General features: G+C 48.5%; 1 protein-coding gene across 8 annotated transcripts in view; it reads left to right on the forward strand.

Annotated features, from left to right (window-relative positions):
* Positions 1-27,429, forward strand: part of tsga10 (testis specific, 10) — a 261,516-nt gene that overhangs the window by 120,340 nt on the left and 113,747 nt on the right. For all 8 annotated transcript variants that reach the window (XM_072477177.1, XM_072477170.1, XM_072477174.1 and 5 more), the window contains 3 exons: positions 13,713-13,828; positions 19,894-20,048; positions 21,893-21,948. In XM_072477177.1, the coding sequence (XP_072333278.1) occupies positions 13,713-13,828; positions 19,894-20,048; positions 21,893-21,948 (327 nt within the window). The remainder of the gene's footprint in view (positions 1-13,712; positions 13,829-19,893; positions 20,049-21,892; positions 21,949-27,429) is intronic.

Genomic DNA, 27,429 nt, shown 5'->3' on the forward strand with positions numbered 1-27,429 from the left:
GCAAAGTTAAAAAGAGGTATATAATTAAAGCAATGTCTCAATCTGTGTTTGGTTTCTCCAATATAGAGGAAATTACATTTTACTCAGCAAATGCAGTACTAAATTAAAGGAGGTAAATCTCTGTTTCAGTCTGAGCCCTGGACAGTGGCAAGGAAGGAGGTACAAGGGCAAATGTTGCACTATCCTTGCACAAAGTCCATATAACACTAGAAGGGGTTACAGGAGTGTAATTGGGGCAGAAATCCCAACAAATTGACTTTTCACTTCCCAATCTGGATAAGATCATTTGAATACCTATTCTTCCATTCCAGTAGCAAATATGAATCTAAAAATAATTCTAACTCCCCTTCCTGATGGAACACTAACTTCTGCCCCTTCCCAATGTACAATTGTTTGTTGGATGATAATAGGATTTTTGTTTTTACCACTGAGCCTGAAAATCCATTCAAGTGTCGATCACAACATCCTGATATTGGTTCTATATTTACCATTGGGTATTTGACACTTGTTTCCCACACTTAAATTAAAAGTATGTTCTGGAATAATCTTTCCTATACCATTTTGGTTTCTTTTAAAAAAAAATCCAATTAAGGGACAATTTAGCGCGCTCCATACACCTACCCTGCACATCTTGGGGTTGTGGGTGTGAGACACACGCAGACATGGCGAGAATGTGCAAACTCCACACGGACAGTGACCCAGGGCTGGGTTCGGACCTGGGTTCTCGGCGCCTTGAGGCAGCAGTGCTAATCATTGCGCCACCGTGCTGTCCTTACCATTTGGTTTCTTGTATATCTCAATTCAGTTCCCTCTCACTTGCCCTCTTGCAAAACTGAGTTTCTTAAGTCATGAAAATTTATTTCTGTGATACTGGAAATCCGTTTTATGGCACTTCTGTGCACCAATTTTAGAGCTCTAATTTCTCTTTACAGCCTTGATAATCGGAAATAGGACCATCCAGTCAGTCTGGCCTGACTAGAGTATGATATAGTTTCAGCATGATTTTGTCAAAAGCTAAATACATATAGACAGGACAGCATAGCCAGAACCTGTGCAACATGCTCATTTAGCCAGTTGTGACCTTCTGATTATCTGCTTCGTGAATCACTAGGGGAATACATTTCTGAGTAAATGTCAGCAGTGAGGGAACATTCCGGACTCCTTCAACAGTATCCCTGTTTATACCTTGTGCCACCAGCAAAACAGAACAATCACAAGTGGCAATATAATAAAGAGGGGAGCGATCCTGAGAGTCCTCAACACTGACTCCAGACCACAAAGTCTCATGGCATCATGCCAGACATGGGCAAGGGAAACTCCTTCTGATACTGATGTGTTGGGTGCTCTGGATCCGTGGAACACATACAGGCCACCAACACTTAAAATAGTACAACACTATTTAATTAAGTTAGAAACTGTTGAACATACTTTCACTGTGGGTTAACACGATGTTAGGTTAAACTAAAGGCCTATGCCTGTCCGAATCAGTCTATGCACTCAGCACATGGTGAAGATCTGTGCTGTAAGCTGTGAGCTCTGTTCTTCTGAGAGGCTGCATCCCGAATGAGCGGGAACTCTGATGCCCTCTGTCTATATAGTGAGTGTGCTCTAACTGGTGATTGGCTGCGGTGTTGTGTGTGTTGATTGGTCTTGCTGTGCGTCCATCAGTGTGTGTGTGTCTGCACCATGATATACTGGTGTATATTATGACATCCCCCCTTTTATAAAAAAATGTATGTATGTGGCAATAAATAATGTGGTGAGAATGTTCCTAACTACGTGTGGGGTGTGAAGACATATTTACAGGACTACGTACATGAGAACTAAGCTATTTACATGGGAAGGTGCCTGGTGCAGAGAAGCAGTATGCAACAAGAGTAACGAGATCAACACTATATACAAACCAGGGAAACGATCAAACAAAGCAACGAAACAATTCAGAGAGTCCATAAATTCAAAAAGTTCATAAATTTAGTCTCTGAGGTGGGCGACAAATTCTGGTTGACCGCCTCAAGGGTGGGTCGAGAGCCGCCGGTTCAGGAGTCGGCTGGACTGCGTCAAATTCATGGGCAGGCAGAGTGACAGGGAGCTCTGCATAGTCCGTGGCAGGGTCAGCAGGAGGACGAGGCGACACTGGAGGATCACGTGGCGAGCATGGAACGAGACGAAGGGCGCGTTGATTGCGGCGCAGAATAGAGCCATCCGGTAGACGAACCAAGAACGAGCGGGGGGCCACCTGCCGAAGGACAACAGCGGTTGCAGACCAGCCACCATCCAGAAGATGGACGCGGACGTTGTCATCTGAAGCCAGAGCAGGGAAATCAGCTGCACAGGAGTCATGGAGCCGCCTTGTGCTGTGCACAAGACAGCTGCATCCGGCGAAGGACCGGAACGTGGTCGAGGTCTGGGACATGGATGGACGGCACCATCGTCCTCAGGGTGCGACTCATGAGTAACTGGGCTGGCGACAAGCCAGTGGACAGTGGGGCGGAGCGATAGGCCAGCAATGCAAGGTAGAAATCAGACCCAGCATTGGCAGCCTTGCGTAGGAGCCGTTTGACGATATGTACTCCTTTCTCTGCTTTGCCGTTGGATTGGGGGTACAGGGGACAGGACGTCACATGGGCAAAATTGTACCGCCTGGCAAAGTTGGACCATTCTTGCCTGGCGAAGCAGGGGCCATTGTCCGACATAACCGTGAGCGGGATGCCGTGTCGAGCAAAGGTTTCTTTACATGCACGAATGACTGCAGACGAGGTGAGATCGTGCAACCGTATCACCTCCGGGTAATTCGAAAAGTAGTCCACGATCAGGACATAGTCTCTACCCAGCGCGTGGAACAGGTCGATGCCCACCTTGGTCCATGGTGACGTGACCAACTTATGGAGCTGCAGGGTCTCACGTGGTTGGGCCGGCTGGAAGTGCTGACAAGTGGGGCAGTTGAGCACTGTGTTGGTTATGTCCTCATTAATGCCAGGCCATCCGTGGGGGTCATCGCACGTGACGCATATGCAACGGGGGCCCGTGATGAGGCCTCATCACGTTGAAGGAGCACTGCCCCAATGCTGGATTGACTGGCATCGATCGAAATTTTGGTCTCCTTTGCTGGATCTAAGAAAGCTAAGACCGGGGCCGTGGTCAGTTTTGCCTTGAGTTCTCTCCATTCGCGCTCGTGGGCAGGGAGCCATTGGAAGTCTGTCGTCTTCCTGACCAGGTTCCTGAGAGCAGTGGTATGAGAGGCGAGGTTAGGGATGAATGTCCCTAAAAAATTGACCATGCCCAGAAATCGGAGGACCGCCTTCTTGTCCTCTGGTGTTTTCATAGCTGGGACGGCAGCTACCTTGTCCGCATCCGGCTGCACACCCAATTGGGAGATGTGCGTGCACCACAGGCGTGGCATTCGGTTTTAATAAAATCTTGTAGGTGTACGGGAGTGTGCTGTGCCCATGCCCTCGAAGCCGTTGTGGTACTGGTTAATAATGGTGTCGAGCTGCGCCCTGAAGTCAGTGTCCTGAAAGGCAGACACGTCAGCAGGAGAGAGAGAGTGAACTCTCTGAACTAGGTTCAACAGCTTGCATGCCTGCGCGCCAAGCAGGGAGGCTTTCGAGGAGTCCACGATTTCAAAGGGAAGGATGGCTTTGCGTGACCTGTGTGTCACTTCAAGTTGGCATGAGCCGCTTGGCAGCAATGGCATTGCCATTATAATCTAATAGCTGGCAGGCTGATGGCAGGATGGCTGGTTTGACACAACGGTTTTGGAGGTCAGACCGTGCAATGCGATTGGCGGAGGCACCAGTGTCCAGCTGGAATCGTATTTGGGACTGGTTGACCGTAAGGGTGGCAAACCACTCATCGTCCGGATCGATGCTGTGTACCGATAGAGGCTGGATTCTTTGCATCGGGGACACCCTGTTTTTTGTAATGATACCGACTAGAAAAAGCGCCTTTGGGTCCTCGGTGTCAATATCGGGTAGCAGGTCCGAATCTGGCTCGGTGACCGTGCGTTGAATGGCCCGGACATTCCTGCAAGGCTGGCTGGAGCGATGAGAGTTTGCAGGCTGAGCTGATCTGCATAATGCAGCATAGTGGCCAAGTTTGCCACATCTCAGGCATCGTCGGGATTTGGCAGGACATTGCCGCTTTAAGTGGGCGGAGCCACAGTTGCCGCACGTTGTAGCATCAGTATGTTCGCTGTGCCACCGCGTATGCGCGGTGCGGTCGTACGTGGTGCGCGCCTGCGCAGTACGTTCGTTGACGTCGCCGTCCCCTCGTTCGGTGCGCACAAGCGCGGGAATCCGCGAAAAGCGCGCAAAATGGCCACCCTCATCCAGGCTGAGGCCCTGGCGTTGCTCGATTGCTTGGACCCATTCTGCCTCGTGGGGACCTTGCCGTGCCGTTTCAGCCACTTGGATGTGGGAACACCGACTAGTGGTGTTTTCATGTAGCACGCAGGTCTCGATGGCAATCATTAGGGTGAGCTGCTTTACCTTGAGGAACTGCTGGCGTAGAGGGTCCGACTGAACACCGAAAACGATCTGGTCATGTATCATGGAGTCGGAGGTGGGCTGGTAATTACAGGACTGCGCAAGGATGCGGAGGTGGGTGAGAAAGGACTGGAAAGGTTAATCCTTACCCTGCAAACGCTGTTGGAATACATAGCGCTCGAAACTTTCATTCACCTCAATGTCGCAGTGACTGTCAAACTTAAGGAGGACCGTCTTGAATTTTGATTTATCTTCACCATCAGCAAAGGTGAGAGAATTGAAAATGTGGATGGCATGTTCCCCGGCCGTGGATAGAAAGAGAGCGATCTTCCTGGTGTCTGAGGCAGCTTCCCGGTCTGTGGCTTCAAGGTAGAGCAGGAAGCGTTGTTCGAATATCTTCCAGTTGGCCCCTAGGTTACTGGTGAAGCGGAGCGGCGGCAGGCGGACGCTGTCCATTTTGCAAGATGGCTGTATGCTGGTGGAAGGCAGATCACTTGCAGGTAGGTCTAAGAAGTTCTAACATTCCTCAACTCCTGGTACCATGATGTGTTGGGTGCTCTGGATTCGTGGAACACATACAGGCCACCAACACTTAAAATAGGACAACACTATTTTATTAAGTTAGAAACTGTTGAACATACTTTCACTGTGGGTTAACGCGATGTTAGATTAAACTAAAGACCTATGCCTGTCCGAACCAGTCTATGCACTTAGCACATGGTGAAGATCTGTCCTTCTGAGAGGCAGTATCCCGAATGAGCGGGAACTCTGATGCCCTCTGAGTGTGCTATAACTGGTGATTGGCTGCGGTGTTGTGTGTGTTGATTGGTCTTGCTGTGTGTCCATCAGTGTGTGTGTCTGCACCATGATATACTGGTGTATATTATGACAATTACCATTTACTGCTTAGTGATGGATCAGCACTCCACCCCCCCCCCCCCCCCCAACCTCCTCCCATGTTATTTCCATTGTGTCCACTGCCACCTCGCAATCAGCCTAGCCTGTGTAGGGTAGGAAAGCTCTGGAGAGGGCATCAACCGGGTAGAGTTCCTTTCCGCGATTTGTAACCGACGCTGACATTATAGAACTGTAACTTCAGCAACATGAGTTGCAGCAGTGCAGACAGTGTGGAGAGACTTCTTCAGAATGGTAACAGTTGCAGGACGATCATATGTGAAATCATGAAATTTCTGACATGCAAAAACTAGGGCAAGGAGTTCCTTCTCAGTTTGCGCATAATGAGTCAGTGTCAGTGAGAGCCGTTGAAGCAAAGTCTATTGGTCTGCCATTTTATATACATGCTGCTCCGAGTCCATGCTGGAAGGCATCAGCTGAGAGTAGTAAAGTACAGGCCTTTTTGAGTAGCACCAATGGGGTTGCTAATGCTCATTTGAATCTGTTAATAGATGCTGTGTGGTGTCCTTGCTAACACCATTCAACGTCCTGAAGGAAGAGTGGGCAAAGTGGTCAAGTGAGTTGGAGAGAGAGTTTGTCATGCCCAGAAAACGCTGTAGAGCTTGCTTGTCTACTGGGATTTACCCTGAATTTACATTTAGCAGGCCTGAGCTTCGATTGGAGATCCCTGACTTTGTCCAGGACATGGTGAAGACGTGCATTATGTTCTTGCACGTTACAACCATATGGCATACGCAGAAAACGGTACCTGCCAATTGGGCTCATGAATGTAGTCAGCTTTAAAGATGCCATATGTAATGGGAGCCATGATGTGGAGATGCCAGCATTGGACTGGGGTGAGCACAGTAAGAAGTCTCACAACACCAGGTTAGAGTCCCAACAGGTTTGTTTCAAACACTAGCTTTCAGAACACTGCTCCTTCCTCAGGTGAAGGAGCAGTGCTCCGAAAGCTAGTGTTTGAAACAAACCTGTTGGACTTTAACCTGGTGTTGTAAGACTTCTTAATATGTAATGGGATTTGCCAAAATCCACATTTTACATCAAGCACCCTGCACACCTTCACTTGTGCCATTTCACCTGCTCCACTGTCTTCTTGGGGTGATGTGGTCTGAGTAATGCCTTCTTCAGATATACTGGGTCAATGCATATACTGACCGTACCATTCTTTTTTGCAGTGGCTATTGTCATGATATGCAGACATGCAGATAATGATATACAGACAGGCACAGACAGGCAGCTAATGAACACAGAGAACAGGACATGACCAATGAGCAGGCAGGAGGACACTCAGGGGTGGTATCTCACTATAAAAGGCACAAAACGCTCACACGCCGCCTCTTTCCACTGATGAACATCTACAGAGTGAGTCAGGGTGTATGTACAGTATCACACCTCCAGCACGTGGCTAAGAGCTAGTCTGGTTCAGTCAGACAGAGTAACCACACTTAGGTTAGCAGAGAGTCGAACTCACAGAGAACTGAGCTAACTGTGCTCCTGGTTCAATCAATCAGATTGAATTAACTTCAAGGTCTGGAGTATCTTTTGGTTTAAAGCTGCGTCTAGTTGCAGCCTGTGTTATCCCAGAGTACATAACACATCATACTACCAGGAGACTGCTTAATCTAGGTGGTTTACCTCAGTCGGTTCCGTGACGACCAGCGAATGTATCCCGTCGCCATGGAGAAGATTCAGGCTCCTCACCAGCTCAGGACCTCCGGCAATCTCAGTGCCAACTGGCGGACATTCAAGCAAAGGTTTCTGCTGTACATCAAAGCTTCAGACCTAGTGGGTGCGTCTGATGCAAGGAAGATCGCGCTTCTCCTCTCAACAGTGGGTGATCATGCCATCGAACTCTTAAACTCTTTTCACTTCACCGAAGGCCAGGACAAGACAAAATTTCAGACCATCCTGGACAAGTTTGACAGTCACGGTGAAGTGGACACCAATGAAATCTTCGAGCTCTACATATTCACACAGCATCTACGAAGTAAAGATGAATCTTTCAATTCCTTCTTAACTAACCTCCGCCTGCTGGCGCTGTCCTGCAACTTTGGTGATATTGCTGACTCCATGATCAGAGATCAAATCGTTTTTGGAGTTCACTCAGCTACTGAAAATCAAGCACATGACCCTGCCAGCTGCGATTGAAACATGCACAGTGCATGAGCACGTCAAAAATCGCTATGCCCAATACAAATCCGCTGAAAATGAGAAACTTGACTCCCACGAGGCAGAGAGTGTGCAGGCCATCTCCCGGATGCAGCGCTTCAGCATTGATGAAAGCGGACATTTCGCGCGTTTTTCCCGGGGCCCCACGCATGCGCGATGCGAACGGGATAACGAAGCGGCCGACACCCGCACTGCGCATGTGCGACGACGCACGGAGTGTCAGGACACCGACGTCATGACGTGCTCGAACTGCGGCAACGCCCACTTAAAGAAACACTGCCCTGCAAGAGGCAGGCGATGTTTAAACTGCAGGAAGCCTGGACACTATGCAGCCTTGTGCAGGCCTGCACCACCAGTCAGGGGCCAGCGCTCCCAATTCCGACAGGTCAACCACTGCTCCATCCAGTTTAAGCTGGACACAGGTGCTTCTGCCAATCTCCTCTCACAGGCAGATTTCAAACGCATCAAGAAGCCCCCCAAAGTCCTTCCAGCAGCCTGCAGGCTTCTGGACTACAACGGAAATGCCATCACGGCACTGGGATCCTGCCATCTACTCGTCTCCAACCGGAGCACCCATGTACGGTTATGTTTTGAAATTGTCAAGCCAGACAGGGCATCCCTACTTGGCGCACACGCCTGCAAGCAGCTGAACCTCATGCAGCGGGTTTACACAACGACATCCTCCAATGTGGATCTTCAGGCCGGCATTGACAACATCCTTGCTCAGTATCCGGATGTGTTCGACGGGATGGGCACGCTGCCATATCGATACAAGATTCTGCTACGACCTGATGCCAAGCCTGTGGTCCACGCACCACGCTGGGTCCCGGCTCCGCTGAGGGAGCGCCTGAAGGCACAGCTCAAGGATCTTCAGCAACAGGGCATCATTTCCAAGGTAACCGAACCGACTGACTGGGCCAGCTCGATGGTATGCATTAGAAAGCCTTCGGGACACCTGCGCATCTGCATTGATCCCAAGGATCTCAATAAGAATATAATGCATGACATCCTGAAGCGGGAGGAACTCACCTGTGAGATGGCACACGCACGTTTTTTCACCAAGTTAAATGTGTCACATGGATTTTGGCAAATCCAGCTGGATGAGTCCAGCAGAAGGCTCTGCACCTTCAACACACCGTTTGGCAGATACTGCTATAATCGCATGCCGTTTGGCATTGTCTCGGCATCGGAGATCTTCCATCGTATCATGGAGCAGATGATGGAGGGCATTGAACGGGTTCGTGTGTACATGGACAATATCATCATATGGTCCACGACCCCTGAAGAGCATGTTTCCCGTCTCCAGCAGGTATTCCGCCATGCTCATACCAATGGCCTGAAGCTGAACAGGTCCAAATGTTGCTTTGGCATGTCGACACTCAAGTTCCTAGGTGACATCTCTCAGCAGGGCGTGCGGCTGGACACAGACAAGGTCAAGGCCATCAAAGCCATGAAGGTCCCTGAAGACAAGAAGGCGGTGTTGCGCTTCCTGGGCATGGTCAATTTTCTGGGCAAGTTCATCCCAAACCTGGCCTCACACACCACGGCCCTACGAAACCTGGTGAAAAAGTCCACTGCCTTTGAGTGGAAGACAGCACATCAGGCAGAGTGGTTGGAGCTGAAAGCCAAGCTCACCACTGCACCCGTCTTGGCATTTTTCGACCCAGACAGGGAGACGATGATCTCGACAGATGCGAGCCAGGATGGCATCGGTGCGGTGCTGCTTCAACGCAATGACACTTCATCCTGGGCACCGGTAGCCTACGCATCGAGGGCCATGACGCCCACCAAAACAAGGTATGCGCAAATAGAGAAGGAATGCCTGGGTCTTCTCACTGGCATTCTCAAGTTTAATGACTATGTCTACGGCCTGCCGACATTCACTGTCGAGACAGATCATAGGCCTCTGGTCCACATTATCCACAAGGACCTGAACGACATGACGCCTCGGTTGCAGCGCATCCTCCTCAAACTCAGAAGGTACAACTTTGACTTCGTGTACATGCCTGGCAAGGAGCTCATTATCGCCGATGCATTGTCCCGCTCCATCACATTGCCTAGTGAACCACTGGAAATCATCCGGCAGATTGAATCACAGGTGCAGCTGTGTGCTAGCACACTCCAAGCATCTTGGATTGGATTAGATTTATTTATTGTCACGTGTACCGAGGTACAGTGAAAAGTATTTTTCTGCGAGCAGCTCAACAGATCATTAAGTACATGGGAAGAAAAGGGAATAAAAGAAAATACATAATAGGGCAATACAAGATATACAATGTAACTACATAAGCACTGGCATCGGATGAAGCATACAGGGTGTAGTGTTAATGAGGTCAGTTCATAAGAGGGTCATTTAGGAGTCTGGTGACAGTGGGGAAGATGTTTTTGAGTCTGTTCGAACGTGTTCTCAGACTTCTGTATCTCCTGCCCGTTGGAAAAAGTTGGAAGAGTGAGTAAGCCGGGTGGGAGGAATCTTTGATTATGCTGCCCGCTTTCCCCAGGCAGTGGGAGGTGTAGATGGAGTCAATGGATGGGAGGCAGGTTTGTGTGATGGACTGGGCGGTGTTCACAACTCTCTGAAGTTTCTTGCGGTCCTGGGCCGAGCAGTTGCCGCACCAGGCTGTGGTGCAGCCAGATAGGATCTGATGAGAAGGTATCCTCGTATCCGCGAGGAGACAGCCAAAGACCCCCTCTTGCAGCGTGTCATGCACCATCTCGCAAATGGCTGGCAGAAAGGGCAGTGCCCTCAATTTTACAATGTAAAGGACGACCTGACGGTGATTGATGGTATCCTCCTCAAGCTGGACCGGATTGTCATTCCACTCAGTCTCCAGAGCTTGGTGCTCCGCCAAATCCATGAGGGACACCAAGGCGTCGAGAAGTGCAGGTGCAGAGCCAGGCAAGCTGTCTACTGGCCCAGTATTATCCACGACATCTCGAACATGGTCCTCAACTGTGCGACCTGTCAACGCTTCCAGCCAGCGCAGAGCAAGGAGACGTTCCAGCAGCATGAAACCGAGAGCTCCCCGTGGTCCAAGGTTGGTATCGACCTCTTTCGTGTGAATGGTCGTGACTATTTGTTGATTATTGACTATTTCTCCAATTACCCTGAAGTCGTGAAGCTCTCAGACCTCACATCTTGGACCATCATCAAGGCCTGTAACGAGACGTTCTCCAGGCATGGTATCTCACTCACTGTCATGAGTGACAATGGCCCATGGTTCAACAGCCATGAGTGATCTATGTTTGCCAAGTCATACCATTTCAAACATGTCACTTCCAGCCCACACTATCCGCAGTCCAATGGGAAGGTTGAAAAAGGGGTGCACATTGTGAAACAGCTCATCTGCAAGGCCGCGTATTCTGCTTCTGACATCTACCTCACGCTGCTTGCGTACAGGGCGACCCCACTGTCCACTGGCATGTCGCCGGCTCAACTCCTGATGAACAGGGACCTGCGGACGACACTTCCAGCCATACACTTGCCCAACCTGGATCACCTCCCGGTGCTGCAGAAAGTGCAGCAGCTCTGAAACCAGCAAAAGCAGGGCTATGATGCTCATGCCACCGATTTGCCCGTATTATCCCCGGCAGACACTGTCAGGATCAAGATACCGGATGGTGGCTGGTCTGCTCCAGCTGTTGTTCAACAGGCTGCACTCCGCTCGTATGTTGTACGTATGGCTGATGGTTCTGTTGTGCGACGAAACAGACGGGCACTGTGCAAAGTTGCCTGCCCGCAACCGCTTCTCCGTTTCCGTCTGTTGTTTTGCCACCTCCTGATACCTCGAACTACGAGGCCACCAGTCAAGCTTCCATCCCGCCTGACAAGGCGCCGTCGTCCCCACCACCACCTCTCCGGCGGTCGACAAGGATCAGACGCAAGCCCCAGAGACTGGACTTATGAACATTTGTTTTGTTTGCTATGTTCTGTTTTATCACATTAGACAGCTGTCTTCACATGTCAATACGTTCACATATGCCACCGCTTGTAAATATGTTAATATATGCCACAACATGTAAGTATGTTCCCAAGCACCAACAAAACATGTTTTAAAAAAGGGAAATGTCATGATATGCAGACATGCAGATAATGATATACAGACAGGCAGCTAATGAACACAGAGAACAGGACATGACCAATGAGCAGGCAGGACACTCAGGGGTGGTATCTCACTATAAAAGGCACAAGGCACTCACACTCCGCCTCTTTCCACTGGTGAACATTTACAGAGTGAGTCAGGGTGTATGTACAGTATCACACCTCCAGCACGTGGCTAAGAGTTAGTCTGGTTCAGTCAGACAGAGTAACCACACTTAGGTTAGCAGAGAGTCAAACTCACAGAGAACTGCTAACTGTGCTACTGGTTCAATCAATCAGATTCAACTAACTTCAAGGTCTGGAGTATCTTTTGGTTAAAGCTGCATCCAGTTGCAGCCTGTGTTATCCCAGAGTACATAACACATCAGCTATGATTGCCTGGCACTTGTGTGGTGCGAATGTATCCCAAGCATCCTAAGCCCAACCATCTTCAGCTGCTTCATTAAAGACTTCTCTTCCATCATAAGGTCAGAAGTGGGGATGTTTGCAGATGACTGCACAATGTTCAGACCCATTTGCAACTCCTCCCATAATGAAACAGTCCATGTCCAAATGCAGCAAACCCTGGACAATATCCAGGCTTCGGCTGATGAGTGGCAAGTTACATTCGTGCCACACAAGTGCCAGGCAATGACAATCAGCCTGTCCACCATCTGCAAGGCACAAGTCAGGAGTGTAATGGAATACTCTCCGCTTGCCTGGATGAGTGCAGCTCCAACAACACTCAAGACACTTGACACCATCCAGAAAAAGCAGCCCGCTTGATTGCTCCTCCTTCCACAAACATTCAAACCCTCCAGCACCGACGAACAGAATGTACTGCAGTAACTCACCAAGGTTCCTTAGACAGCACCTTCCAAACCCACAATCTAGAAGGACAGGAGCAGCAGATGCCTGGGAACCCCACCACCTGGAGGTTCCCCTCCAAGCCACCCACCACCCTGACTTGGAAATATATCGCCATTCCTTCACTGTTGCTGAGGCAACATCCTAGAATGCCCTCCCGAACAGTTCAGTGTGTGTACCTGCACCTCAAGGACTGCAGCGGTGCAAGAAGGCAACTCACCACCACCTCCTGAAGGGCAACTAGGGATGGGCAATAAATGCTGGCCTAAGCAGCCCACATCCATAAATGCATTTTTTTAAAATTCCATCAACCGCTTTAACATTCATTCTCCACCACCAGCCCACCATGGCTGCCATGTGGACCATCTACAAGATACATTACACCTTCCAAATCTGTAATCTCTGCCCACGTAGAAGGACAAGAGCAGCAGACACATAACACTGCCAGCAAATTCCCCTGCAAGTTACAAACTGTCCTGACTTGGAAATATATCATTTTTCCTTCTCGTTGGGTGGCACAGTGGTTAGCACTACTGTCTCACAGCACCAGGGACCCGGGTTCAATTCCGGCCTCGGGTGACTGTCTGTGCAGAGATCTTTCTCCCCGTGTCGGCGTGGGTTTCCTCTGGGTGCTCAGGTTTTCTCCCACAGTCCAAACGTGCAGGCTAGGTGGATTGGCCAGGCTAAATTGCCCCTTAGTGTGTGATTACTGGGTTATGGAGATAGGGTGGGAGATTGGAGCTCGGTAGATTGCTCTATCCAAGGGTCAGTGCAGATTCAGTGATCCTTATGATTGATTCTAAAATCAAAATCCTGGAACTCCTTACCCAACAGTACAATGGAACACCTTCTACAAGGACTGCAGTATTTCAAGACCTTAGGTTTTTTTCGTTTCCATTGAATTGAAAAAATATTGAAGTAGCATTTGCAACTGATCTGTATCATGTTTGCTTTTAGTATGTTTTACATTGAATTTATAGCATAGAAATCATGCTGTTGGATCATATTTGGGAAGTGTATGATTGGTAAGGGGTTATTATTCAATATGGAATAATTCACGTTATTTTGATGTGACTTTTTTTAAAAAGAGTACAATCTAGTTTGGTTTTCAACTTCTTAGTAAAATATTTTTAAGTTAATAAACAAGCACTGCCCTACTGCCTTCAACAACAACATTGTGATATTTATCATTGCAGAATGTTAATGGACCAGGCAGAAGATAGTCTTGCTGAATCCCAGCGACGCTTCTCATTAAAAACCACTGATCTACAACTTGCACAGGATAAAAATGTTCGTCAGAATGAAAAGATTGGTAATACCAACTATATATTTTTTTTAAAGCAAAACAAAATCAATGAATGTATGAAATTTGAGGTAATTATGTCCCATTTTCCTGAAAGATTATTTTCATTTGTCATTTATGAAGAGAAAGAAAAAAAAGAGAACAGATCATTGGTGCAAATACAGTCGATTGTATTGTGCCACAGCCTGCGACACCCCTCTGCTGGGTTACAGCTCAGTAGGTATTTGTGTTTTCAAGGATCAAGTGATAATTTTCCCTCCCAATGATGACATTGCAGGAATATCACACACAAACCTTGTCACATTGTGCAGAATACAATGGTGTTTGATTTATTTTCCCCTCCATCTCTAACCAGAGGTAGTTTTATGCCAGTTATAATGGCTATACTAACGCTCTGGTTGCAGTCAGTTAACAACATAGACCGAGGGGTCTAAATCTTGGACTTTCCTGGTCTCTCGGGTCAGCTATTTACTGTTCGGATTGTGTGAGTAATCTGTATTTTCTGACTAATTACGGTATACTCATGGAATTGTTCAGCTTCTAAAACTACTGGACATAAAATCAATGAAGCAACTTCCGGTGGCGGCCAGGGAGTAAGTGGCCGCACGTTTGGTGGCTCCCACTCAAGGTGGATTTCTTTGGTCTTTCCCAGTCCGAAAGGGTGGAGCATTTGAGGGCAAAAGGTGCAGGAGTGCCCAGAGAAGGTAATACTCCTCTCGTGTGGCTGGATCAGCACACAAGGAGCATCACAAGAAAGGAAGAGCAGTTTGAGCACAAGAGTTTTTGTGTGCTCCATATGGCAGAGGGAAAGGGGAGGGCGTGCTGCCTACCCAGTGGTGAACGGAGCAGCTGGTGGAGTTCTTAAGCAACAAGTTCCAGCAGCAGAGGAAAGAGGCCCTGGAAGACCTGGCCAAGGTGGTAGAGCTGAGATCTGGGATTGAGCGAGTGAAGTAGAGGCTAGAGTCCCAGGTCCGGGGGATCCAGAAAGTGGAAAAGGCGGTGAGGGAGCATGAGGAACAGTTGGCCTCATTGGCAGTGGACTTTGGAGTGATGCGGGAACGCCAGAAGATGCTGAGGGAGAAGGTGGAGGACCTGGAAAACTGCTACAGGAGGCAAAATGTGAGGATTGTTGGGATGCCTGAAGACATTGAAGGTGCGGGGCTGCTGTGTATGTGGTGAGAATGCTGGAGAAGTTGATGGGGGAGAAGGAGGCCTTTGATCGGCCTTTCGAGGTTATCAGTGCACACAGGGTGCTGAGGAGGAGCCTGCAGGTGGGCAAGCTGCCGAGGGTAATAGTGGTGCGGCTGCATCGCTTTTTGGATAAGGAAAAGATCCTCTGATGGGTGAGGCAGACCAGGAAGTATTTGGGAAGGAAGTGAGCTGTGGGTCTACCAAGACCTGGGTGCGGAGTTGGCGAAGAGGAGGGCCGGGTTCAACTGGATGAAGGCGGCCCTCTTTGAGAAGGGGGTCAGGTTTGGAGCATTATACCCGGCCCGCCTGTGGGTGACTTTCCGGAAACAGGAGCATTATTTCAACATGCCAAAGGAGGCGATGGACTTTATGGAGGGATAACGGACTGCGAGGGATGTGAGGACATTGGACTTTGGAGGAGTTTTGTGTGCTTTTTAAGATGTCTGGGATGGGTATTTCAGGAGCAGTAATGGTGAGCATGCCTTTTGTTACTCTTTGTGAGTGAGTGGTTGGAGGGGAACTGGAGGAGAGGAGAGAAGTTAGAGGCCCTGGGTGGGGGCCATCATGCTAGCTGGGGACGGGCTAGTTAACTGGAGTGAAGTGGGAGTACCCAGGAGGCAGGTAGAGGGGAGTGGGGTGAGATGGGGTTGTAATTTTGTTTGAGTCGGGTGTGGCGCAGTTGGGAAGTGTTCATCTGATCCCCCAACCTCAGGTGCGTCTCCTGCAAAAATGCCACGTCCGCCTTCAGACGCCTCAAATACGTTGACATACGTGACCGTTTAACCAGCCATTCAACCCCCTCATGCTCCACGAGACCAGCCTGGTCGGGTGGCTCCCCCCACCCTTTTCCCCTGCCGATCAGCCATATCCCTTTTTGGGCAGTCTCCCGGCTGTGGCCATCCGAGGCTGGGCCTGCAGGGGTGTGTGATGGAGGCCGGGAGGCTGCCCAAAAAGGGATATGGCTGATCGGCAGGGGAAAAGGGTGGGGGGAGCCACCCGACCAGGCTGGTCACGTGGAGCATGAGGGGGTTGAATAGCCGGTTAAACGGTCGCGTGTGTCAACGTATTTGAGGAGTCTGAAGGTGGACGTGGCATTTTTGCAGGAGACGCACCTGAGGTTGGGGGATCAGATGAGGCTGAGAAAGGGATGGGTGGGGCAGGTGCTTCATTCGCTGCTGGATATGAAGATGAGGGGGGTAGCGGTGTTGGTTAATAAGAGGGTGGCGTTTGAGAGAGATTTTAATATGGTCATAGATCCGAGCGTGGACCAATCGAGTCCCAGGTCGTCGAGGGTCGGAAGTGGCGAGAGAGCTTAGAGGGTTCATGGAGCGTATGAGGGGGGTGGTCCCGTGGAGGTGTGGGAGGCTGAGGGTGAAGGAGTTTTTATACTTCTCCCATGCTCAACGGGTGTACTCCAGGATTGACTTTTTTGTGATGGACAAGGCGCTGCTGGCAGGGGTGGCCGACTTGGGGTATTCGCCGATTGCGGTTTCTGACCACACACCGCATGGGTACATTTGTGGGTGGCTCGGAGATGGGTGGGGGGTAGGGGGGGGCAGTGGAGACTAGAAGTGGGGTTGCTGGCAGATGAGGTGTGTGAGCAGGTGAGGGCTGCCATTCGTGGCTACGTGGAGTTGAACGACAGGAGGGAGGTCACAGCCGCCACGTTGTGGGAGGCATTCAAGGCTGTAGTCAAGAACAGAGTAAAGTACAACACAGGAACATGCCCTTTGGCCCTCCATGCTTGTGCCGATCATGATGCACAAAAAGTCTTGGGATTCTCCTTGACCATGTTTGCTAAAGACATTTCATGGCCCTCTTAGCCCTCCCAATTCCACGTTTAAGTTCCTTCCTATTTTCACTGTACTCAAGGACCTACAGACCCTCTGAGCCCTGCGGCTTCCCTCTGCCTGCTCTTACATTGCGCTATGTTTACATCAGTCTCACTCTTTTCCCCCGTCTCTACACATACTGGCTCCAACTCCCCTGCCACACTAGTTTAAACCATCCCCGAACAGCACTTGCTCCCACCCAGCATATTGGTGCTCCTCCAGATCAGGTGCAACCCGTCCTTCTTGCACAGGTCCCACCTGCCCCAGAAGACATCCCAGTGATCCATATATCTAAAGCCTTCCTCCTCCACCAACTTTTTAGCCACGTGTTCAACTGAAAATCAATTGCTCAAATGGTATGAAGTCAAATGTTGAGGAAAGCAGTGGGAAAATGTAATCAAGATACTGGGATATATAATTTAGTTTTATTTCTGCTTAAAACCTTGTAATGAAAATTAAAAATTTAAATTACAGTGATGTATTCTGAAATAGTTGAAATGTCCAATGCATGATTTTCAGACTCTGCCAAATGCGGGGCAAATGATGTTTGCAGAGTTAGGTAGATGTGTTGTTTGAATATTTGCGTTCCCTCAACATCTAAACTTTAAGTGTCTCGATGTGTTAGTGCCTTCCTGAATGTGCCGTCTCTGTTTTGATTGGCCACAAGCCAGGCTTTCCCATGAAACATTGGCCTCTTCAGGGATGCTTTGAGGCACAACATCGTGGGCCAAAGGGCCTGTTCTGTGCTGTATTTTTCTATGTTCTATATTGGGTGTCTCCTGCTGTGACTGAATTCCAAGTAGTGCAGTTGCTTCAGTAGTTTGGTGTCAGACATATGAATGGCATCACTCAAAACTAATGACCTTAATCTTTCAACACTAGGTTAAAGTCCAGTAGGTTTGTTTCGAATCACTAGCTTTCGGAGCACTGCTCCTTCCTCAGGTGACGGAGCAGTCCACTACAATCTTCTCAATGGCAATTAGGGATGGGCAATAAATGCTTGTTTAGCCAGCAACACCCACATCCCGTGAATGAAGAAAAAAAAGTCCCACCCAGCAGAGCTAGTTTTAAGTGATGGCACCTTGATGCTACGAAAGTTGGTTTTGGAGAGAATGCTGCTGTGGGACCATTTTTCGTGCCACCGGATTTGGAAAATCTTGAAAAAGTACCACTGTTGGTAATTCTCCAGTATTTTGAGTTGCCGGTAGTTCATCTAATTTCCAAATCATTTGGGAATGTGGGAATCGCTGCTGCCTGGTAAAGAATGATCTTTGTCTTGCATTCCTCAAATACTCTCTTTTTTTCTTCAGTTGAAGGTTGGGCTGGGCTAGCACATTGAAGGTGATGATGAATTTTGTATTCTGTGCCCGCCATCATCGAGAGATATGGAAAATGGTCCATGTTACATTTTTGGTACAGAGTGTCCTTATCAGTCTTTCTCCTATGTAATTATTTCACTAGCGTCTCGGGTTCCGAGCATGGCGAGCTTTGGCGGGTTTTGCAGTATTGCAGAGGGTGACCTGTAAGCAAAACCTGTTTTTACCAGTGCTCCTGTTTTCTTAGTTATTACTGCTCCTACTGTTCTGCTGATTTACTGCTATTGTCAAACTTTGTTATTTATTTATATAAAGAAGTTCCTATTAAATAATGCTGTTTTGTGGTCTCCACAGTCCACGTTTTCCAGGCTCTCGCCATTGATCTCGATCAATGGGGTGTGATGCTTTGCTGTGGCTGGTTGGAAGAGGACCTTAGTTTTCTAGCTGTTTAGTGAAGACCCATTTCCAAATATGCCTCAAAGAATGAGTTGCCAATGACCTGGAGCACAAAGCGTAGCGCACACAAGGGGCAGCATGGTGGCACAGTGGTTAGCTCTGCTGCCTCAGTTCCAGGGCCCTAGCTTTAATTCCAACCTTGGGTGACTGTTGGAGTTTGAACGTTCTCCCCGTGTCTGCGTGGGTTTCCTCCGGGTGCTCCGATTTCCTCACACAGTCCAAAGATGTGCAGGTTAGGTGATTTGGCCATTCTAAATTGTCCCTTAGTGTCAAAGGTTAGGTGGGATTATGGGATTACGGAAATAGGGCAGGGGAGTTGACCTAGGTGGGGTGCTCTTTCAGAGGGTCGATGTAGACTTGATGGGCCGAATGGCCTCCTTCTGTACTGTAGGTATTCTATGATTCTATAATTCTACAAGTGTCTTTTGCTTACTAGGTCGCAATGGTTTTAGATTAAACATGGCTTAGATTGAACAGTTTCCCATCTGTTCTGGAAACGTGAGCGAGAGGGTGGGAGACAGATGCATCAAAATGGCAGTTCATTTAAATAAAATACTGAGCATGCTCAGTAACTGTTAAAACAAAAATGGAGACAGCTCTATGTGGGGAACGTCCTTGATCTACAAATTGTGTTGGAGTGAAAACCCTATGCTTTTAAACATGCTTTAAACAGGTGATACCTGCACTATGAAAAAAATTGCCAAACTTTATTTTTAAAATGACCCTGAGTTCCAATGGGTTCATCAATAAATTCTGGTGGAAAATTATTGCTGAGTTGATGGAGGGTTTTCTCTTTATAGATGTTAGTTTAAGGTGGCACGGTGGCGCAGTGGTTAGCAATGCTGCCTCACGGCGCTGAGGACCCGGGTTTGATCCCTGCTCCGGGGTCACTGTCCGTGTGGAATTTGCACATTCTTCCCATGTGTGTGGCTCTCACTCCCACAACTCAGAAAGATGTGCAGGGTAGGTAGATTGGCCACACTAAATTGCCTCTTAATGGAAAAAAAAGAATTGGATACTCTAAATTTAAAAAAAAAGAAATATATATTAGTTTAAATTTTAAAGGAGTGCAGCTCAAAATTGTGACCAAAGAATTGCATACTATAGACAACACAATAATATTGGGTAGGTTATATAAACACCGATCCCATTGCCATCTTGTGTAATCTTCATTGTCATTTAAAAAAAGACAAAATATAACTTTACCTTTTCTTTTTAGTTTTCATAATCAGCTGGCTAATTATAGAACATTACGATTTGCATTCTTGTAACCCAACAGATGATCTGACCAGGCAGATTTCCTTACTTCAAGAAGAAATTGGCTCAATTCGATCAAATGCCTATGAACTTGATAAAGAAAAGAGTAGTTTACAAGAGCTTGTGGATGAAAAGACTGAGACAATTGCATCCCTAGAGGCAACTCTTCACCAGAAAGTAAGTGATTTTTTTTTTAAAGCCACAAAATAGTGCCTATCAGTGATTTGGTCTCCCTTTTATACTTCCAGGTATTTAGCAGTATGTTGAGCAGATGATGCAGTTTTTAAAGAATTGATGTCAGAATTGCAAGTTTAAGATGATTTGTTAATCAGCTGTGACCTAGCTGATTTTGGTTATCTTGTACAAAGAACAAAGAAATGTACAGCACAGCAACAGGCCCTTCGGCCCTCCAAGCCTGCGCCGACCATGCTGCCCGTCTAACCTGAAACCTTCTACTCTTCAGGGGACCATATCCCTCTATTCCCATCCTATTCATGCATTTGTCAAGGTGCCGCTTAAACATCACTATCGTACCTGCTTCCACCACCTCCTCCAGCAGCGAGTTCCAGGCACCCACTACCCTCTGTGTAAAAAAACAACCCTCGGACATCTCCTCTAAACATTGCCCCTTGCACCTTATTTATGTCACCCTGTGAAAAAGCTTCTGACTATCCGCTCTGTCCATGCCCCTCATAATTTTGTAGGCTTCTATCAAGTCGCCCCTCAATCTCCGTCGTTCCAATGAGAACAAACTGAGTTTATCCAAACCCTCCTCATAACTAATGCCCCTCCATACCAGGCAACATCCTGGTAAACCTCTTCTGTACCCTCTCCAAAGCCTCCACATCCTTCTGGTAGTGTGGCGAGCAGAATTGAACACTATATTCCAAGTAAGACCTGACAAAGGTTCCATACAGCTGCAGCATGACTAGCTAATTTTTATACTCAATGCCCCGGCCAATGAAATCAAGCATGTCGTATGCATTCTTGACTACCTTCTCCACCTGCGTTGCCACTTTCAGTGACTTGTGGACCTGTATACCCAGGTCCCTCTGCCTGTCAATACTCTTGAGGGTTCTGCCATTCACTGTATATTTCCCACCTGTATTAGATCTTCCAAAATGCATTACGTTGGTCTCGATTGAACTCCATCTGCCATCGTTCCGCCCAAGTCTCCAACCGATCTATATCCTGCTGTGTCCTCTGACAGTCATCGCAATCCGCAATTCCACCACTGTGTTATCCACAGACGTATTAATCAGACCAGTTACATTTTCCTCCAAATCATTTATATATACTACAAACAACAAAGGTCCCAGCACTGATCCCTGCGGAACACCACTAGTCACAACCCTCCATTCAGAAAAGCACCCTTCCACTGCTACCCTCTGTTTTCTATGACCGAGCCAGTTCTGTATCCATCTCACCTCTGATCCCGTGTGACTTCACCTTCTGTACCTGTCTGCCATGAGGGACCTTGTCAAAGGCCTTACTGAAGCCCATGTAGACAACATCCTTATGTGAAAAATTTTAAGAGGCACCTCAAGAGGTTGTATTGGTCTAAATGTGTGCAGATTCTAGTCACATTCAATGAATGAGGAAACCACTGTTAAACTGGGTGATGTAATTGTTTTGAATGGTTATCGTACTCTGCTATCAAAGTAATTCACATATTCCAATGGCATTATAATTTATAACACATCGGTATTAGAGGAACCCAATTCTCCTGGAAGTATTCTCTTCTATGAAATAAAGTGTCTCTCATTTGCTAAATCCTTGGATTACATAGAGTATTGGATTACATAGAGATTATGTGAGACTGATTGTGTGAGACATGAATTCAGCGGAAGAGACATACAAACTCTGGAAAAGCAGAGAAACTGCATATGTTTCCAGGGTTTCCATTTCTCTTCCACTGAAATTACATTAGGTGAACAGAACATTTTAAATTTTTTGATTGTGAAAGCACCTGTAAATCTTCATTGTGGATTTAATTGTCATGTTCACTTTATTTTCCAAAGAAAAAGAACATTGCAGATAATCAATTAAACATAGGTGAATTGGAGGCAACTGTTGAGTAAGTACATTTTAGACATTTGAAAAGTTTCCTGAAAATTTGTATAATATGTATTATGTCAGGAGGACATTCCTTTTTCTCTTCTGCACCAAGTACATATCTCAGAATTAGAGAGACAAGGTTAACGTGAAAAAGAAAGGCATTACACTCCGCTATGTAAAATAGTTAATCAGGGTTACAGATCGGTGCTAGTCAGTCTCAAAACATCTTTCTGATCATGCTAATAATTTTCTGTTTGTGTAAACTGCCCACTGCCACCCCCCGTCAACCAACACGTGGTTCTCCGTGATGGCAGCGGAAAAACACGGCAGTCCAGAACACATCTGCGATAACGTAGCGTGCAGAAGTCGGGACTTGCCTGAAGAATATCTGGGGGAGCCTCCTGAACTCTGGATGGAGGCCACCAGCAACCTTGGATTGGATAACAGCAGTTGGGGGGGGGGGGGGGGGGGGAACATCTGTCAGGTGCATCTTTCCGCTTCCATATCATCGAAGAGGTACATCTTCCAGCCTCAGCATTTTCGGAGAACCACCTTTTTCAGGAGTTCTGTCTTCTTTATTCAACTCTTCATTCAACTGATGTGGCACCCAGATATGATGGCGGGTCACGTGCAATCAAGCCCCTCCTGCCATGGAAGACAGCACGCAACCCTGGATGCAACATTTAATAGAGAGACGGTAGAATTGCGAATGGTTTCCTGTCAGTCTCTGCAGCACGAAACACTCCCTTGTCCCTGCCGCTACTCGGGACTTGGTCCCAGATGGGAAAATTCCACCCAATGGGTCGAGATTTTCAGCATCCCCCACAGCATGTCTTGCAGTGGTGGAGGTGGTTCGCCGTTGACTGGCGGTGGGATCCTCTGGTCCCGCAGCTGTCAACGGGGTTTCCCATTGTATGTATCCCCGTGGTCGGGAAACCCACAACAGGGTTTCGCTGACGGCGGGACAAGAAGATCCCACCTGAGGGAACGGCCAGAAAGTTCTGGCCAATGTTACAGGTTGATGACTTTTCATCACAACAGGTCACCTATCTGATGAACAGTCATTGACCTGAAATGTTCACTTTTTCTCTATACAGATGCTGTATGACTAATTTCATGCTGACTAGCCTTTTGTGATTAGCTTACTTGCATTAATTTACAGATCTTTAAATGCTTTTATACAGCATAAACAACAACTTCCATTATATAGAACATTAAACGGTTTTTTAAAAAAACCCAAGGCATTTTACAGAACTGCAAGGAAAAAACTAAATGAAGGACGTATCTGGTGAGGTGACCAAAAGTTGGTCTTAAAGTCTTAAAGAAGGAGAAGGAAGTAGTGTTGCCGAGGAAGAACTGTCCACCCACTACTCTTGTTCCCTGTCACTCAACCACCTTCATATCCATGCTGTCTTTTATTACATGGGCTTCAGCTTTGCTGGCAATCCTATTATGTGGCACTTTATAAAATTATTTTTGGAAGTAAGTATGGACCACGTATCAACCACATTATCCCCATCGACTCTTTCTGTTACCTCAAGTTGATTGAAGCAGTTTTCCTTTAACAAATTCCTGTTGCCAAAGAAGCCATATTCGGGATGTCCATAAGACCATAAGACATAGGAGTGGAATTAAGGCCATTCGGCCCATCGAGTCCACTCCACCATTCAATCATGGCTGATTTCAACTCCATTTACCCGCTCTCTCTCCATAGCCCTTAATTCCTCGAGAAATCAAGAATCTATCAACTTCTGTCTTAAAGACACTCAACATCCCGGCCTCCACTGCCCTCTTTGGCAATGAATTCCACAGACCCACCACTCTCTGGCTGAAGAAATTTCTCCTCATCTCTGTTCTAAAGTGACTCCCTTTTATTCTAAGGTTGTGCCCCCTGGTCCTAGTCTCCCCTGCTAATGGAAACAACTTCCCTACGTCCACCCTATCTAATCCATTCATTATCTTGTAAGTTTCTATTAGATCTCCCCTCAACCTCCTAAACGCCAATGAATATAATCCCAGGATCCTCAGACGTTCATCGTATGTTAGGCCTACCATTCCTGGGATCATCCGTGTGAATCTCCGCTGGATCCGTTCCAGTGCCAGTATGTCCTTCCTGAGGTGTGGGGCCCAAAATTGCTCACAGTATTCTAAATGGGGCCTAACTAATGCTTTATAAAGCTTCAGAAGTACATCCCTGCTTTTATATTCCAAGCCTCTTGAGATAAATGACAACATTGCATTTGCTTTCTTATGTCGAATCCAGCTGGAGCTGCAGGCGGGTGCGGGGGCAGATGTTTTAGCCTTCGCCTCACTTGATTGCTCGCAGGCGGATCTTCTTGAGGCGGAGGTCAGCTTCTCCACCCTGTACCTCAGCATGGTGGGGGGACTTGCTGGAGCTTTTGACCCTGGAGAAGGTGAAGTTTGCGCTGAGAGGGATGAGTGAAGGGTTCTACAATAGTAGGGTTTGTTCATCGTGCACTTTCGGGAGTTGGTTACCATTGACTGCTGAGGGAAGGGGAAATGATTTGTGGGGGGACTGTTTTTTTTTTTTGTTTGGTGTTGTTTTGTATCGTAATATTGTTCAAAATTTGCCGATTAAAAATACTAAAAAAAAACATTCCTGCTTGCATTTCTCAATTCAACTACATTTGAATTACATAAGTAAGTAATTGTGAATTTTGTCCCAGATTATCATTTCTAAAAGCCTTCCCACCAAGATTATGATGGTTTAGCCTGTAGTTTCCTGAGTTTATCCTTATACCCTTTTTTTGAATCGGGGTGTCACATTTCGAATCCCCAGTTCTTGCGCGCCATATCAAATGGAAGATTATGGCCAATACGTACTAGCATGGATGTGTTAAAATGATAATTGTGTTTAACTTGATTGAGGGGATTTCTGTTAGCAGAATGTAGGTGGAGGTCGCACGTTAGGTGGCTGTGGTGGTATGTATTAGGGGTAGTATGGTACCTGTGAAGCCGAGAGGCTATTGGCTGACAGGTCCCTGGTCCTGGTTGGATCTGCCGCCTGCTGGCTCCGCCCTGAAGGCGGAGTATAAGATCTCGAGTTCTCCCAGCAGCCGCATTCTGTAACTGAGCTGCTGGGGAACAAGTCTTGCTTAATAAAGCCTCGATTGATTTAATCTCTTCTCGACTTGAGTGAGTAATTGTTGCGCTACAATTTATTAAGCAAGCTTAAAATACTATGGAGCTCCGGATCGCCCCGGACTGTCTGCGAATCAGCCCCCATGCAGCAAACTCAGCAGCCGTGTTTAAACACTGGCTAGCATGCTTCGAAGGGTACCTTCGAACGGCCCCCGGCCGGACCACAGAAGATCAGAAAATGCAGGTCCTGCATTCCAGGGTGAGCCCGGAGATCTACACACTCATCGAAGACGCGGAGGATTTCCCGACGGCGCTCGCCATGCTGAAAGCTGTCTACATTCAACCCATAAACCAGGTCTACGCACGCCACCAACTCGCGACGAGACGGCAAATCCCCGGAGAATCGCTCGACGAGTTCTACAGCGCGCTCTTGATTCTGGGAAGGAACTGCAACTGCCCGTCGGTGAGCGCAAACGAGCACACGGAGCTCCTAATCAGGGATGCTTTTGTGGCAGGTATGACTTCTTCTCAAATTCGCCAAAGACTGTTAGAAAGAGACTCATTAGAACTCACAGAGGCACGGGCCCTTGCGGCTTCCCTCGACGTGGCCTCACAAAATTCCCGCGTCTACGGCCCCGACCGCGCGGCAGCCCCTTGGGCTCCGTGGACACCCATTGCGACCGACTCCCGGCACCCCCCCGCAAGCCTGCGCGGCTAGAGCACCAGACCATCCCGGTGGGCCCCGCTGCTAGTTTTGCCGGCCGGCGAAACACCCCCGGCAGCGCTGCCCGGCCAGCGCAGCTATTTGTAAAAACTGCGGCAAAAAGGGGCATTACGCAGCGGTGTGCCAGTCCCGGGGGGTCGCCGCAATCTCCGGGGGAGAACGGGGACAGCAGACTCAACCCCCCCAGCGCTCCATGTGCGGCCCGCGGGCGCCGCCATTTTGGGCCCTGGACACCACGAGGGAAGGATGGGCGCCGCCATCTTGTGACCCCCGGCCACGTGCGATCCATGGGGCCGGCCATTTTGTCCACCACCGACCGCGTGCGATCCATGGACGCCGCCATATTGGCAGATAGCCAAGGACCCCAGCATAGACGGCTCCACGGGGCCGGAAGAAAACGCCACGGTGCAGCAACCTAGACTGGCTTCGGTGACCCTGGACGAATCGCGGCCCCGGACGCTCCAAACGGCAACGACAACGGTGCTGGTCAACGGGTACGAGACGCCATGCCTAATCGACTCTGGGGGCACAGAAAGTTTTATCCACCCGGACACGGTAAGACGCTGTTTTCTCTCTATTCGTCCGAGTACCCAAAAGATTTTCCTGGCTGCGGGGTCCCATTCAGTAGAGATCAAAGGGTTCTGCATCGCAAACCTAACGGTGCAAGGGAGGGAGTTTAAGGATTATAGGCTGTATGTCCTTCCCCAACTCTGCGCTCCCACTCTCTTGGGGTTGGATTTCCAGTGTAACCTCCAGAGCCTTACGTTCCAATTCGGCGGCCCAATACCCCCACTCACTATCTGCAGCCTCGCGACCCTCAAGGTTGAACCGCCTTCCTTGTTTGCGAACCTCACCCCAGATTACAAACCCGTCGCCACTAGGAGCAGATGGTACAGCGCCCAGGACAGAACATTTATCCGGTCTGAAGTCCAGCGGCTGCTGAAGGAAGGCATAATCCAGGCCAGCAATAGTCCCTGGGGAGCCCAGGTGGTAGTTGTGAAGACCGGGGAGAAGCAGAGGATGGTCGTAGACTATAGTCAGATCATCAATAGGTACACGCAGCTCGATGCGTACCCTCTCCCCCGCATATCAATCGGATTGCACAGTACAAGGTCTTTTCCACCGTGGACCTCAAGTCCGCATACCACCAGCTCCCCATCCGCCCGAGTGACCGCAGGTACACGGCCTTCGAGGCAGACAGGCGGCTCAACCACTTTTTAAAGGTCCCATTCGGCGTCACGAACAGGGTCTCGGTCTTCCAACGGGAGATGGACCGAATGGTTGATCAGCACAGGTTGCGGGCCACGTTCCCATACCTCGACAATGTAACCATCTGCGGCCATGACCAGCAGGACCACAACGCCAACCTCTGCAAATTCCTCCAGACTGCTAACGCCCTGAACCTCACCTATAATGAGGAAAAATGCGTTTTTAGCACCAACCGTCTGGCGCCTGTCCATCCTGGGATACGTAGTACGCAATGAAGTTATACGCCCCGACCCCGAGTGCATGCGCCCCCTCATGGAATTTTCCCTCCCCCACTGCTCCAAAGCACTGAAACGCTGCCTGGGCTTCTTTTCGTATTACGCCCAGTGGGTTCCCCAGTACGCAGACAAGGCCCGCCCGTTAATCCAGTCCACTACCTTCCCCCTGTGGACAGAGGCCCGCCAGGCC

The sequence above is a fragment of the Scyliorhinus torazame genome, chromosome 15, assembly GCF_047496885.1.
Source record: "Scyliorhinus torazame isolate Kashiwa2021f chromosome 15, sScyTor2.1, whole genome shotgun sequence".
NCBI lineage: Eukaryota > Metazoa > Chordata > Chondrichthyes > Carcharhiniformes > Scyliorhinidae > Scyliorhinus > Scyliorhinus torazame.